The sequence below is a fragment of the Somniosus microcephalus genome, chromosome 16 (assembly GCF_052327205.1).
Source record: "Somniosus microcephalus isolate GS21.2 chromosome 16, FLI_Smic_1.0, whole genome shotgun sequence".
NCBI lineage: Eukaryota > Metazoa > Chordata > Chondrichthyes > Squaliformes > Somniosidae > Somniosus > Somniosus microcephalus.
Genome location: NC_141002.1, coordinates 10347481 through 10361016, shown reverse-complemented (window position 1 = coordinate 10361016; position 13536 = coordinate 10347481). Strand labels below are relative to the sequence as shown.

The 13536-nt window shown below is 46.7% G+C and overlaps 1 protein-coding gene across 1 annotated transcript in view; it reads right to left on the bottom strand.

Moving 5' to 3' along the window:
• Nucleotides 1-13536, bottom strand: part of nup205 (nucleoporin 205) — a 141274-nt gene that overhangs the window by 87302 nt on the left and 40436 nt on the right. Inside the window, exons 13-14 of the mRNA XM_086008589.1 lie at nt 10082-10264; nt 9555-9605 (exon numbers count right to left, since the gene is read on the bottom strand). Coding sequence (XP_085864715.1) covers nt 9555-9605; nt 10082-10264 — 234 coding nt within the window. The remainder of the gene's footprint in view (nt 1-9554; nt 9606-10081; nt 10265-13536) is intronic.

Genomic DNA, 13536 nt, shown 5'->3' with positions numbered 1-13536 from the left:
CTGCCTTTACAATGGAACCATTCCAAGAAAACTATTTTCCGTGGGTTCAATGTCACCAACCATTCTTGTAGGCAGGCCTTGCATTCCCTACGAACCAGTGTGCTTTTACCTTCCCGATGTCTAGGTTAAATGTAGGGAATGAGTCCCAGCGACCAAATTGAAATCCCTGGTCACTATACTCTGTTACTAAAATATGTATCATATCTCCCCATCTTTGGTCGTCAAAAGAATATATCGTCCATCACACTGTAAACAACTAGTTAATTGAATAGTAAAACAAGTAAATGACCAGTATTGAACACAAACAGCAGACTTACAGCGAATGCAGACCTGACTATTCTCCACAGAATCAACACTACTGACGTGCATCCCATCCGCTAACTCTCAACATAAAAGCCTTGAAATACAGTAGCTTACTTTGTACGTGCCTATTGACTACCAGAGTCTTCTGACAAGCCCAATTCATTGTGGCTTCAGACTGACTGCTGTCTTCATACACTATCGCCCAGGATATAGCTGCAGATTTCTTTGAAACTATCCCAGAACAAAGGATATAAAAAGTCTCTCTCCCAAGGAGATTAGATGGTCAGTCATTTACAGGATTTAAAACAGTGTTAGCCCTCAGAAATACTGCTGCCAAACACCTACTTCAAACAGCCCTACAGGATGTGCGTAATGGAATGGGATGGCTTGACCCATTGATTAACTCCAAACACTGTAAAGGGCCCCCATCCAAATATAATGGCAGTAATTGATTCACGCATATTGAAGCCTTCCTTGAAGTATGCTCGATCTCTGCCTTATCCGGAGGTGTGCATGTTGCCCAGTCTGGAGCATGCATTCTCTACAGCCCGCAGAAGCAGCTAGCAGTAATAATTTTAACCCCATGTGTGCTGTGATCAGCAAGAAAAAATGTCGAATAACGAATCCATTATAAAACAAACTTGCCTCATTTTTGTTACAGGGCCACTGTTGAACTTCGAAGTGGATTTTAGAAAGGCGGAGTGTACTATTTAGCAGCACTCCATTGCAAACGATTCTGACTGGGAATAGCAGGTGGGGCATTATAAATATAGAAGTTGAGGAAATCCACAATCTCTCGTTAACTGTTTATCAACCGAAGTGGAAAAGGCTCGGAATTTCATATGAGCAGCCTTGGGCTGGTTCCCGACACCAGCAACTCTATATGGCGCCTTACATAGTAAAACGTCCGAGGGCACTTCACAGGACCGTTACCAAACAAAATTGAACACCGAGCCAAATAAAGAAATATTAGGACAGGTGATCAAAAGCTTGGTCAAAGATGTAGGTTTTCAGGAGTGTCTTCACGGAGGAGAGACAGAGAGGTTTAGAGAAAGAATTCCAGAACTTAGAGCCAATGGTGGAGCGATTAAAATCGGGGATGTGCAAGGGGCCAGAATTGGAGGAGCTCAAGAGATCTTGGAGGTTTGTAGGGCTGGAGGAGGTTAGTGATAGGGAGGGGCAAAGCCATGGAGGAATTTGAAAACAAGGATGAGAATTTTAAAAATCGAGCTGTTGCCAGACCAGGAGCCAATGTAGGTCAGTGAGCACAGGAGTGACGGTTGAACAAGACTTGGTTCAAGTTAGGATACGAGCAGCAGAGTTTTTGAAGATCTCAAGTTTATGGAGGGTGGAAAATGGGAGGCCAGCCAGGGGAGCGTTGGAATAGTCAAGTTAACTGTCCATTGAAATGGCCCAGCAAGCCACTCAGTTGTAAAAAATCGCTACGAAACACAATGGCCCAGAAATTCGGGTCTCCACGGGTGAGTACGCACGCGGTACTCACCTGTGGGCCCGGTGGAAGCGCCGGATTCCTGCACGCACTGCGCATGCGCGGGAAACCAGCACTTCCGATCCTCTGAACGAAGAGGTTCAGAGGTCGAACGCGTGCGTGGGGGAGGCTGCGCGTGCGCATCAAACTTAGTTTTTTTTTTATATACAGGTTTTCCCGGGAGGGTAAGCCTGCAGAATTTACACATTTAAAAAGCAGGCGTAAGGCCTGCTTTTTACAAGGTAAGTGGTGAATTAATTAAAATTTAAACATTTTTTCCACAGGTTTATTATTTTTAAATACTTTAAAGCAAGGTAAGTTTATTTTTAGCCCCGTTAGAATATAAATTATTTTTTTCAAAAATTTAAATTATTGTTTAAAATAGTTATTTAATGTAATTTATAGTTTATTTTAAAAATGTGATTTAAAAAAAGTTATTTGAAGGTTTAGTGCTATTTTGGGGCCGTAGTACTTATAAGTCTTGACAGCACTTCCTGTCAAGACTTATGAATGGAGCATTCCCTGCTCCGATTGGCTGCCCATGGCCCACGTGATCCCAGGGGACGCATCGAACTAACTGCGCCCCTGGGATACGTAAGCACTGCGCGCCGGCAGCTGGACCAGGCCCCGGATCGGAATTCCACGGGGCCCTACAGCTCAACGGCCAGCGCGCTAGTTAAGTGCAGGTCGGCGGCTTGCACCCGCGGGCCGACCTGAATTTCTGGGCCAATAAGAATAAAACCGGAAGGACCACCGGGCATCAGCTACGGACACGGCAACGGCACACCCAGCCCAGTCGACCCTGCAAAGTCCTCCTCACCAACATCTGGGGACTTGTGCCAAAATTGGGAGAGCTGTCCCACAGACGAGTCAAGCAACAGCCTGACATAGTCATACTCACAGAATCATACCTTTCAGCCAATGTCCCAAATTCCTCCATCGGCCATCCCTGGGTATGTCCTGTCCGACCGGCAGGATGGGCCCACCAGCGGTGGCGGCACGGTGGTATACAGTCGGGAAGGAGTGGCCCTGGGAGTCAACATTGACTCCGGTCCCCATGAAGTCTCATGGCTTGAGGTCAAACATGGGCAAGGAAACCTCCTGCTGATTACCACCTACCACCCCTCCCTCAGCTGATGAATCAGCACTCCTCCATGTTGAACACCATTTGGAAGAAGCACTGAGAGTAGCAAGGGCACAGACTGTACTCTGGGTGGGGGACTTCAATGTCCATCACCAACAGTGGCTCAGTAGCACCACTACTGACCGAGTCCTGAAAGACACAGCTACCAGTCTGGGTCTGCGACAGGTGGTGAGAACCAACACAAGGGAAAAACCTAATTGACCTCAGCCTCACCAATCTACCTGTCGCAGATGCATTTGTCCATGACAGCATTGGTAACAGTGACCACCGCACAGTCATTGTGGAGGCAAAGTCCCATCTTCACACTGAGGACACCCATCATCGTGTTGTGTGGCACTACCACCATGCTAAATGGGATAGATTCAGAACAGATCTAGCAGTTCAAAACTGGGCATCCATGAGGCGCTGTGGGCCATCAGCAGCAGCAGAATTGTATTCCACCACAATCTGTAACCTCATGGCCCGGCATATCCCTCACTCTACCATTACCATTAAGCCAGGGGACCAACCCTGGTTGAATAAGGAGTGTAGAAGAGCATGCTAGGAGCAGCACCAGGCATACCTAAAAATGAGGTGCCAACCTGGGGAAGCTGCAACACAGGACTACATGCATGCTAAAAAGCAGAAGCAGCATGCTATAGACAAGGCTAAGTGATCCCACAAACAACGATCAGATCGAAGCTCTGCAGTCCTGCCACATCCAGTCGTGAATGGTGGTGGACCATTAAACAACTAACGGGAGGAGCAGACTCCATGAATATCCCCATCCTCAATGATGGTGGAGCCCAGCATGTGAGTGCAAAAGACAAGGCTGAAGCATTTTGCAACCATCTTCAGCCAGAAGTGCCGAGTGGATGATCCATATCGGTCTCCTCCTGAGGTCCCCACCATCACAGAAGCCAGTCTTCAGCCAATTCGATTCACTCCATGTGATATCAAGAAACGGCTGAGCGCATTGGATACAGCAAAGGCTATGGGCCCCGACAACATCCCATCTGTAGTGCTGAAGACTTGTGCTCCAGAACTAGCCGCGCCTCTAGCCAAGCTGTTCCAACACTGGCAGCTATCTGACAATGTGGAAAACTGCCGAGGTATGTCCTGTCCACAAAAAGCAGGACCCAATCCAGCCAATTGCCACCCCATCAATCTACTCTCAATCATCAGCAAAGTGATGGAAGGTGTTGTTGACAGTGCTTTCAAGTGGCACTTACTCACTAATAACCTGCTCACCGATGCCCAGTTTAGGTTCCGCCAGGACCACTCGGCTCCAGACCTCATTACAGCCTTGGTCCAAACATTTACAAAGGACCTAAATTCCAGAGGTGAGGCGAGAGTGACTTCCCTTGACCATCAAGGCAGCATTTGACAGAGTGTGGCATCAAGGAGCCCTAGTAAAACTGAAGTCAACGGGAATTGGGGGGGGGGGGGGGGTGGGGGTAGAAACTCTCCACTGGCTGGAGTCATACCTAGCACAAAGGAAGATGGTCGTGGTGGTTGGAGGTCAATCATCACAGCCCCAGGACATCGCTGCAGGAGTTCCTCAGGGCAGTGTCCTCGGCCCAACCATCTTCAGCTGCTTCATCAATGACCTTTCCTCCATTATAAGGTCAAAAATGAGGATGTTTGCTGATGACTGCAGTGCTCAGTACCATTGGCAACTCCTCAGATAATGAAGCAGTCCATGCCCGCATGCAACAAGGCCTTGACGACATTCAGGCTTGGGCTGATAAATGGTAGGTAACATCCGCGCCATTTATACATCAGAGTATAAATCAACAAATAATGGAGGCCTGTAAAAAAGGTGCGGTAATAATCATGGGTGATTTTAAGTTCCATATTGATTGGACAAATCAATTGGCCATGATAGCCTTGAGGAGGAGTTCATAGTGCTTCCAGGATGGTTTCCTAGAAAAGTATGTAATGGAACCAACCAGGGAGCAGGCTATCTTGGATCTGGTACTGTGTAATGAGACAGAATTAATAAATGATCTCATAGTGAAGGATCCTCTAGGAAAGAGTGATCATAGCATGGTTCAATTTCAAATTCAGTTGCCGAGTGAGAAAGTTGTATCTCAAATCAGTGTCCTGATCTTAAACAAAGGCAATTACAATGGCATGAGGGCAGAACTGGCTAAAGTGGACTGGAAAAATAAATTAAAGGCTAAGACAGTTGAAATGCAGTGGCGGACATTTAAGGAGATATTTCATAACTCTCAACAAAAATATATTCCAGTGAGAAAGAAAGATTTTAAGAGAAGGGAGCGCCACCCGTGGCTAACTAAGGAAGTAAAGGATGGTATCAAATTGAAAACAAAGGCATACAATGTTGCCAAGATTGGTGGGAGACCAGAGGATTGGGAAATTTTTAAAAACCAGGAAAGGATGACTAAAAAAATAATAAAGAGAGAGAAGATGAATTATGGAGAGTAAACTGGCAAGAAACATTAAAACAGATAGCAAGAGCTTCTACAGGTATATAAAAAGGAAGAGAGTAGCTAAAGTAAACGTTGGTCCCTTAGAGGATGAGACTGGGGAATTAATAATGGGGAACGGGGAAATGGCCGAGACTCTGAACAAATATTTTGTATCTGTCTTCACGGTAGAAGACACTAACAACATCCCAATAACGGATAATCAAGGGGCCACAGGGAGTGGGGAACTAAAGACAACCACTATCACTAAGGAAATAGTACTTGGTAAAATAATGGGACTAAAAGACGACAAGTCCCTTGGACCAGATGGCCAGCATCCCAGGGTCTTAAAAGAAGTGGCTGCAGAGATAGTGGATGCATTGGTTGCAATATACCAAAATTCCCTGGCCTCTGGAGAGGTCCCAGCGGATTGGAAAACTGCAAATGTAACACCCCTATTTAAGAAAGGAGGGAGACAGAAAGCAGGAAAGTATAGACCAGTTAGCCTAACATCTGTTGTTGGGAAAATGCTGGAGTCCTTCATTAAGGAAGCAGTAGCAGGGCATTTGGAAAATCATAATGCAGTCAGGCAGAGTCAGCATGGTTTTATGAAAGGGAAATCATGTTTAACAAATTTGCTGGAGTTCTTTGAGGAGGTAACGAGCAGGGTGGACAAAGGTGAACCAGTGGATGTGGTGTATTTGGATTTCCAGAAGGCATTCGATAAGGTGCCACATAAAAGGTTACTGCATAAGATAAGAGCTTACAGAATTGGGGGTAATATATTAGCATGGATGGATGGATAGAGAATTGGCTAACTAACAGAAAGCAGAGAGTCGGGATAAATGGGTCATTTTCCGGTTGGCAAACGGTAATTAGTGGGGTGCCACAGGGATCGATGCTGGCGCCTCAACTATTTACAATCTACATTAATGACTTGGATGAAGGGACCGAGTGCAATGTAGCCAAGTTTGCAGATGATACAAAGATGGGTGGGAAAGCAAGTTGTGCAGAGGTTTGCGCGGGTTTCCTCCGGGTGCTCCGGTTTCCTCCCACAGTCCAAAGATGTGCGGGTTAGGTTGATTGGCTATGATAAAATTGACCCTTAGTGTTAGGGGGATTAAATACGTGGGGTTACGGGGATAGGGTGGGGTAGGGGTTACGGGGATCGGGTGGGATATGTGTCGGTGCAGGCTCGATGGGCCGAAATGGCCTCTATCTGCACTGTGAGGTTTCTGTGATTCTGTGACTCAAAGAACCTGCAAAGGGATATAGGCAGGCTAAGTGAGTGGGCAAACATTTGGCAGATGGAGTATAATGTGGGAAAATGCGAGGTTATACACTTCAGTCGGAAAAATAAAAAAGCAAATTATTATTTAAATGGAGAGAGATTACAAAATGCTACAGTTCAGTGGAACCTGGGGGTCCTTGTGCATGAAACACAAAAAGTTAGCATGCAGGTACTCAAAAAGGCAAATGGAATGTTGGCCTTTATTTCAAAGGGGTTGGAGTATAAAAGCAGGGAAGTCCTGCGACAACTGTACAGGGTATTGGTGAGACCACACCTTGAGTACTGCGTACAGTTTTGGTCTCCTTATTTAAGGAAGAATATACTTGCATTGGAGGCAGTTCAGAGACGATTCACTAGGTTAATTCCAGAGATGAGGGGGTTGACTTATGAGGAAAGGTTGAGCAGGCTGGGCCTATACTCATTGGAATTTAGAAGAATGAGGTGTGATCTTATTGAAGCATAAGATATTGAGGGGGCTGGACAAGGTAGATGCAGAGAGGATGTTTCCCCTCGTGGGGAAATCTAGAACGCGGGGGCATAGTTTCAGAATAAAGGGTCGCCCTTTTAGAACTGAGATGAGGAGCAATTTCTTCTCTCATAGGGTCGTAAATCTGTGGAATTCTCTGCCCCAGAGAGCTGTGGAGGCTGGGTCATTAAATCCATTTAAGGTGGAGATAGACAGATTTTTGCAAGATAAGGGAGTGAAGGGTTATGGGGAGCAGGCGGGGAAGTGGCTTTGAGCCCAAGATCAGACATGAAGTTTTGAATGACTGAGCAGGCTCGAGGGGCCAAGTGGCCTATTCCTGCTCCTATTTCTTATGTTCTTATGTTCACACAAGTGCCAGGCAATGACTATCTCCAACAAGTGAGAGTCTAACCACCGCCCCATGACATTCAATGGCATTACCATCGCCGAATCCCCCACCATCAACATCCTGGGGGGTCACCATTGACCAGAAACTTAACTGGACCAGCCACATAAATACTGTGGCAACAACAGCAGGTCAGCGGCTAGGCATTCTGCGGCAAGTGTCTCATCTCCTGACTCCCCAAAGCTTTTCCACCATCTACAAGGCACAAGTAAGGAGTGTGATGGAATACTCTCCACTTGCCTGGATGAGTGCAGCTCCAACAACACTCAAGAAGCTCGACACCATCCAGGACAAAGCAGCCTGCTTGATTGGCACCCCATCCACCACCTTAAACATTCACTCCCTCCACCACCGGCGTACCCTGGCTACAGTGTGTACCATCTACAAGATGCACTGCAGTAACTCATCAAGGCTTCTTCGGCAGCACCTCCCAAACCCGCGACCTCTTCCACCTAGAAGGACAAGGGCAGCAGGCGCATGGGAACACCACCACCTCCAAGTTCCCCTCCAAGTCACACACCATCCTGACTTGGAAGTATATCGCCGTTCCTTCCTCGTCGCTGGGTCAAAATCCTGGAACTCCCTCCCTAACAGCACTGTGGGAGTACCTTCACCACACGGACTGCAGCGGTTCAAGGCGGCGGCTCACCGCCACCTTCTCAAGGGCAATGAGGGATGGGCAATAAATGCTGGCCTTGCCAGCGATGCCCACATCCCATGAACAAATAAAAAAAGTCTAGAGGTAACAAAGGCATGTGTGTCTTGTACCTGTGCTCACACTTGATTCACCCCCACAACCCCCCACAAAAATAGTTCCATTTATACAGCTCTGATTATTGCTGAAGAATTCCAATGGAGATATTGGCCCAGAAATTCGGGTCGGAGGCTTCCCGCGGGTGCAAGCCCCCGACCTGCACTTACCTAGCGCGCCGGCCTTTGTGCTGTGGGCCCGCGTGGGATTCCGATCCTGGGCCTCCTCCAACTGCTGGCGCGCAGTGCTTGCATATCCCAGGGGCGCACTTAGTTCGATGCGTCCCCTGGGATCACGTGGGCCATGGAGAGCCAATGGTAGCAGGGAATGCTTCATTCATAAGTTTGACAGGAAGAGCTGTCAAACTTATAAATACTATAAGCCCCAAAACATCACTAAATCTTCAAATATATATTTTTTTTAAATCACATTTTTAAAATAACTATAAATTACATGAAATAACTATTTTAAACAATAATTTAAATTTTTGAAAAAATTAATTACATTTTCTAACGGGGCTAAAAATAAACTTACCTTTCTTTAAAGTATTTAAAAATAATAAACCTGTGGAAAAAATGTTTTAATTTTAATTAATTCACCACTTACCTTGTAAAAAGCAGGCCTTCCGCCTGCTTTTTAAAAGTGTAACTCCTGGAGACTTCCCCTCCTGGAAAAAAAACGTAAGTTCGATGCGCACACGTTCCACCTCTGAACCCCTTCTTTCAGGGGATCACAGTGCATGCACGAAACCGGCACTTCCATTGGGCTTACGGGTGAGTACCCCATGCGTACTCACCCGTGGAGAACCGAATTTCTGGGCCATAAACAAATGTAAACCACTAAAGTCTGAACTATGTACAGAAAAATACGTAGCATGTCGTTCATCATCTGTAGAAAGAGACCGGTTGAAGTGGGGGGGAAGAGAGATTCTTCGTAAGGAGTAGTTCGGCCAAAGTGTCTACAAGGCACACTCAAGTCGCTCTGATAGACCTGGTGTGTATTTCTAGCATTTATACATTTTTGTTTTAACAGTGTTGACATATCAGGGATGAGAAAAGCCCATAAGGCCCATATGTTCTCACCCCCATCCATGGTTCATTTAATTCCACCGTACACCAACACTCCTGCTGCCGGTAGCAGCGTCCTTCAATGCATCTCCTCCCCCACTGTTGGCACGGGTGCTAACCACTGAATTCCTGGCTATCCACTGGGGAAATTCTAGAAATACTGGTCGCGTGTAATGGTGTGAGCCACCTCTTCATTCAGCAATGCTTTTATTTAGTACATGCTTACCTCAATCCCAGTGTCCTGTCTCTGACTTGGGATCCTAACTGTCTGCAACATCTGAAAGATGAAAATCACATTGTTGAAAATTCACTGTTAGGTGTTGGGATGTGGCAAAAACGAATTGTACAGAAATAAAGTTAGGATGTACACAATCAATGTCTGCATGGGACATGGGAGGGGAGCTACCAATGCAGAGCTCCTGTTGACAGTGTAGCCTCGGCCCATATTCTCCAGTTTGTTGGTGTTGATTCCCACACCACCCCCGGCCCTTTCAAGGCTCTGACAGGTCCCTCTCCTGACAGGCCCCTTGCAGTCACCATTCCTCACGTCCAAGAACGGACACCGAACTTCATGAAGTTGCACGAGTGGAAGGTCCATGGCAGAGCTCGATCCTGTCCTCACCAGGTTTGCACTTAACAGCAGGAGTCACTGGTTTGTGACTATCTTCATTTCACAGAACCTTTATTGTATCATTGTCCCTCTATATTACATTGCATCTTCCCAAATTCGACACTGCATTTAATGTAACCTACCTGCGTATACTCCAGCGACTGCCAAAGGGAAGCAGCAATCTCTGGTGATTTGCCAAATTCTGCCAGTGCCTTCAGTATGTCAGCTTTTAGTACAGGCGGGATGCTGCACTGGATCAAGCCCAACATAACCACAACAGGTGTCCACTGCGGGTGCTCACACAAAGCCAGGCGGGCATTTTCGCTCTGGAAGATAAAATGAGTGAATTTAAGCACTGGAAAGTCCCTCCCTCGTCCAGATTCTCCTCCCCCTATCAAGAAAGTGCTGGAGTCTACTGGAGTACAATTCCACAGGCACTAGCCTCCTCACACCCACGTGTCCATTATTCAGGTGTAAGACTGAACAGCAAGTCTCGACAGGCCATACAACCGGAGAGATTTGCAGCCAGCACACGCACGTCAGTGAACGGAGTACTTCTCCCCCCACCCCCGCCCTGATGCCAATTATAGTCCCCCAATGCTGCTAGCTCAGCAGAGCAGAAATCAAATCTTGGGCCCTCTGGTCTGCATGCTTAGTACACAGTGCATTTTCCCATTTAGGCATTGGGCACAGAAATGCCAACACTGAATGAGCAATGCCCCCGAATGTGATGCTTTGTTGAAGCAGCTTTTATTTTGGAAAGTACACAGGTGTCTAAACACGTTCCTCTCCAGTAAAAGTGCTCAAGCTGAACATCTCCCGTTAGAGGCTCAAATAAAACCTGAACCCACTTCTGGACCACAGCAACAGCAGCTAAAATAAGGAACGATGGCAAGGTGGCTCGCTCTTTGATTAGGCTAGACGATTTTATCTCCCCCCGCCTCCTTCTCTGCTGAAGGTATCAACATCTGCTAGGGTACAATTCCATGGGTGCTAGCAGTCCTCGACCCAAGTGGCCCTTCATAATGTGCGAGCCGGGCAGCGAGTCTAGGCGACTAGGGGTGTAAATCACAGCTGAGCCCAATCCTGCTCTCACCCAATATCATGCACTTTATAGCACTGGTCAGTCTATGGAGAACAGGAACATAATCGGGAGCACTGGCTGACTTTTCCTATCCCTAGCCTAAGGGTGTGGAGACCAATTGTAGAACTGCAGATTGCACAGCAACATTTTCAGACAGGTGAAGCCCTTCGGTCCACCTTTAAAAAAAATAATTCTCTGGATGTGGGTGGCACAGGCCAGGCCAGCGTTCATTGCAACATCCCAAAAATATAAAAGGCGCTGTACTTTTTTTTTTTTAAAAAGGGGTGCACTGTTGCATCAACCTTTTGGAGAATTTCTTTTACATAGTGAGTTCTGATGATCTGGAATGCACTGCCTGAAAGGGTGGTGGAAGCAGATTCAATAGTAACTTTCAAAAGGGAATTGGATATATCCTCGAAAAGGAAAGATTTGCAGGGCTACAGGGAAAGAGAGGGGGAGTGGCAGGAATTGGGCAGCTCCTTCAAAAAGCCGGCACAGGCACGACAGGCTGAATGGCCTCTTTCTGTGCTGTATCATTCTCTCAGAACCTCAGCTGCTGCCCACACTTAGATGAGCAAACTCAACACCGACCAAGCATCCTGCCTGGCTGGTATGGATTAGTACGACACCAGGTGGTGTCTATTTCCTCTGGGAAGCGAGTATAGCTGTTTTCATAACCTGTTTCATACACGAACAAAAAGGTTTAGTTCAATAACACAATATGTTCAAGTCAGTCTCATTTTACAGGCTTTATACTATTTTGTATTGTTGGTTCAGCAAACACTTTCCACCTTAATTATTCAGAAGAATGCTGAACAAAGTCAGCAGGTTATGAATTCTTGGCAGCTGTGGCTTTGGATACAATAAATGCCCTTTCACCAGCAAGTCGTGTCATTGCGTTACAATCACACTGCTGAGCCAACTCAACCAGTCATTGACCAGGGCAGCCTTTCAAGTTCGGAGCCTCAATTGGCTAGGCAACAGACCATGAAACTGGTTTTCAGCCAATCCGAGGCTAATTTTGAACATCTCCAGGGCTGGCAATGGGATCCAGAAGCAGAATTGAATATGAAATACAGTATTTTTTTTATTTTTTTTTAAAAGCAGAGTGAAAATCAAAGATAGAGTTGGGTAGCAAAGAAAAAATGATAAAACAATAAGAGCGAAAACAGGAGAGAACTGAGGAAAACGCAAAGACTAGCTGAGAAGTATTCACAGCTTTTCATTCTCATTTAAGTTGCGTTTTTCTGCTAGTACATTAATAACGCTGTTGTCGGCACCAAAGTGGCCTTTTCACTGTGTTGTTAGGGTTTGTTTCAGTATCACGGAGTGTGAACTAAACACTTTTTCAGAGATGGTCAAGCTCCCGGGATGGCTTGATCAGTTCATCCAGTGAGAAGCTGACCCATTACAGATCAGGAGGGGTCAAGGTTTAAACCCCAATCTGTGCCGAGTCAGGTGACCGCACCCAGGACGGAGCTTGGGGGCTACCTGTGGCCTGCATGTTTGTATCTGGTGATGTGGAGGGATTAGTTATTGAAGTGGGGTGGGTGAGGAAATATAATGGCCAGACAACACCTCCTCCGCAAAACAGAGGAGTGGGATTTCCACTGCTGCACTGAGCGCAAACAAACAGAGGAGTGGGATTTCCACTGCTGCACTGAGAGCAAACAAACAGAGGAGTGGGATTTCCACTGCTGTACTGAGCGCAAACAAACAGAGGAGTGGGATTTCCACTGCTGTACTGAGAGCAAACAAACAGAGGAGTGGGATTTCCACTGCTGCACTGAGAGCAAACAGAGGAGTGGGATTTCCACTGGTGTACGGAGAGCAAACAAACAGAGGAGTGGGATTTCCACTGCTGTACTGAGAGCAAACAAACAGAGGAGTGGGATTTCCACTGCTGTACTGAGAGCAAACAAACAGAGGAGTGGGATTTCCACTGCTGCACTGAGAGCAAACAGAGGAGTGGGATTTCCACTGGTGTACTGAGAGCAAACAGAGGAGTGGGATTTCCACTGCTGTACTGAGAGCAAACAGAGGAGTGGGATTTCCACTGCTGTACTGAGAGCAAACAAACAGAGGAGTGGGATTTCCACTGGTGTACTGAGAGCAAACAGAGGAGTGGGATTTCCACTGGTGTACTGAGCGCAAACAAACAGAGGAGTGGGATTTCCACTGGTGTACTGAGAGCAAACAAACAGAGGAGTGGGATTTCCACTGGTGTACTGAGAGCAAACAGAGGAGTGGGATTTCCACTGGTGTACTGAGCGCAAACAGAGGAGTGGGATTTCCACTGGTGTACTGAGAGCAAACAGAGGAGTGGGATTTCCACTGGTGTACTGAGCGCAAACAAACAGAGGAGTGGGATTTCCACTGGTGTACTGAGCGCAAACAAACAGAGGAGTGGGATTTCCACTGGTGTACTGAGAGCAAACAGAGGAGTGGGATTTCCACTGGTGTACTGAGCGCAAACAGAGGAGTGGGATTTCCACTGCTGTACTGAGAGCAAAC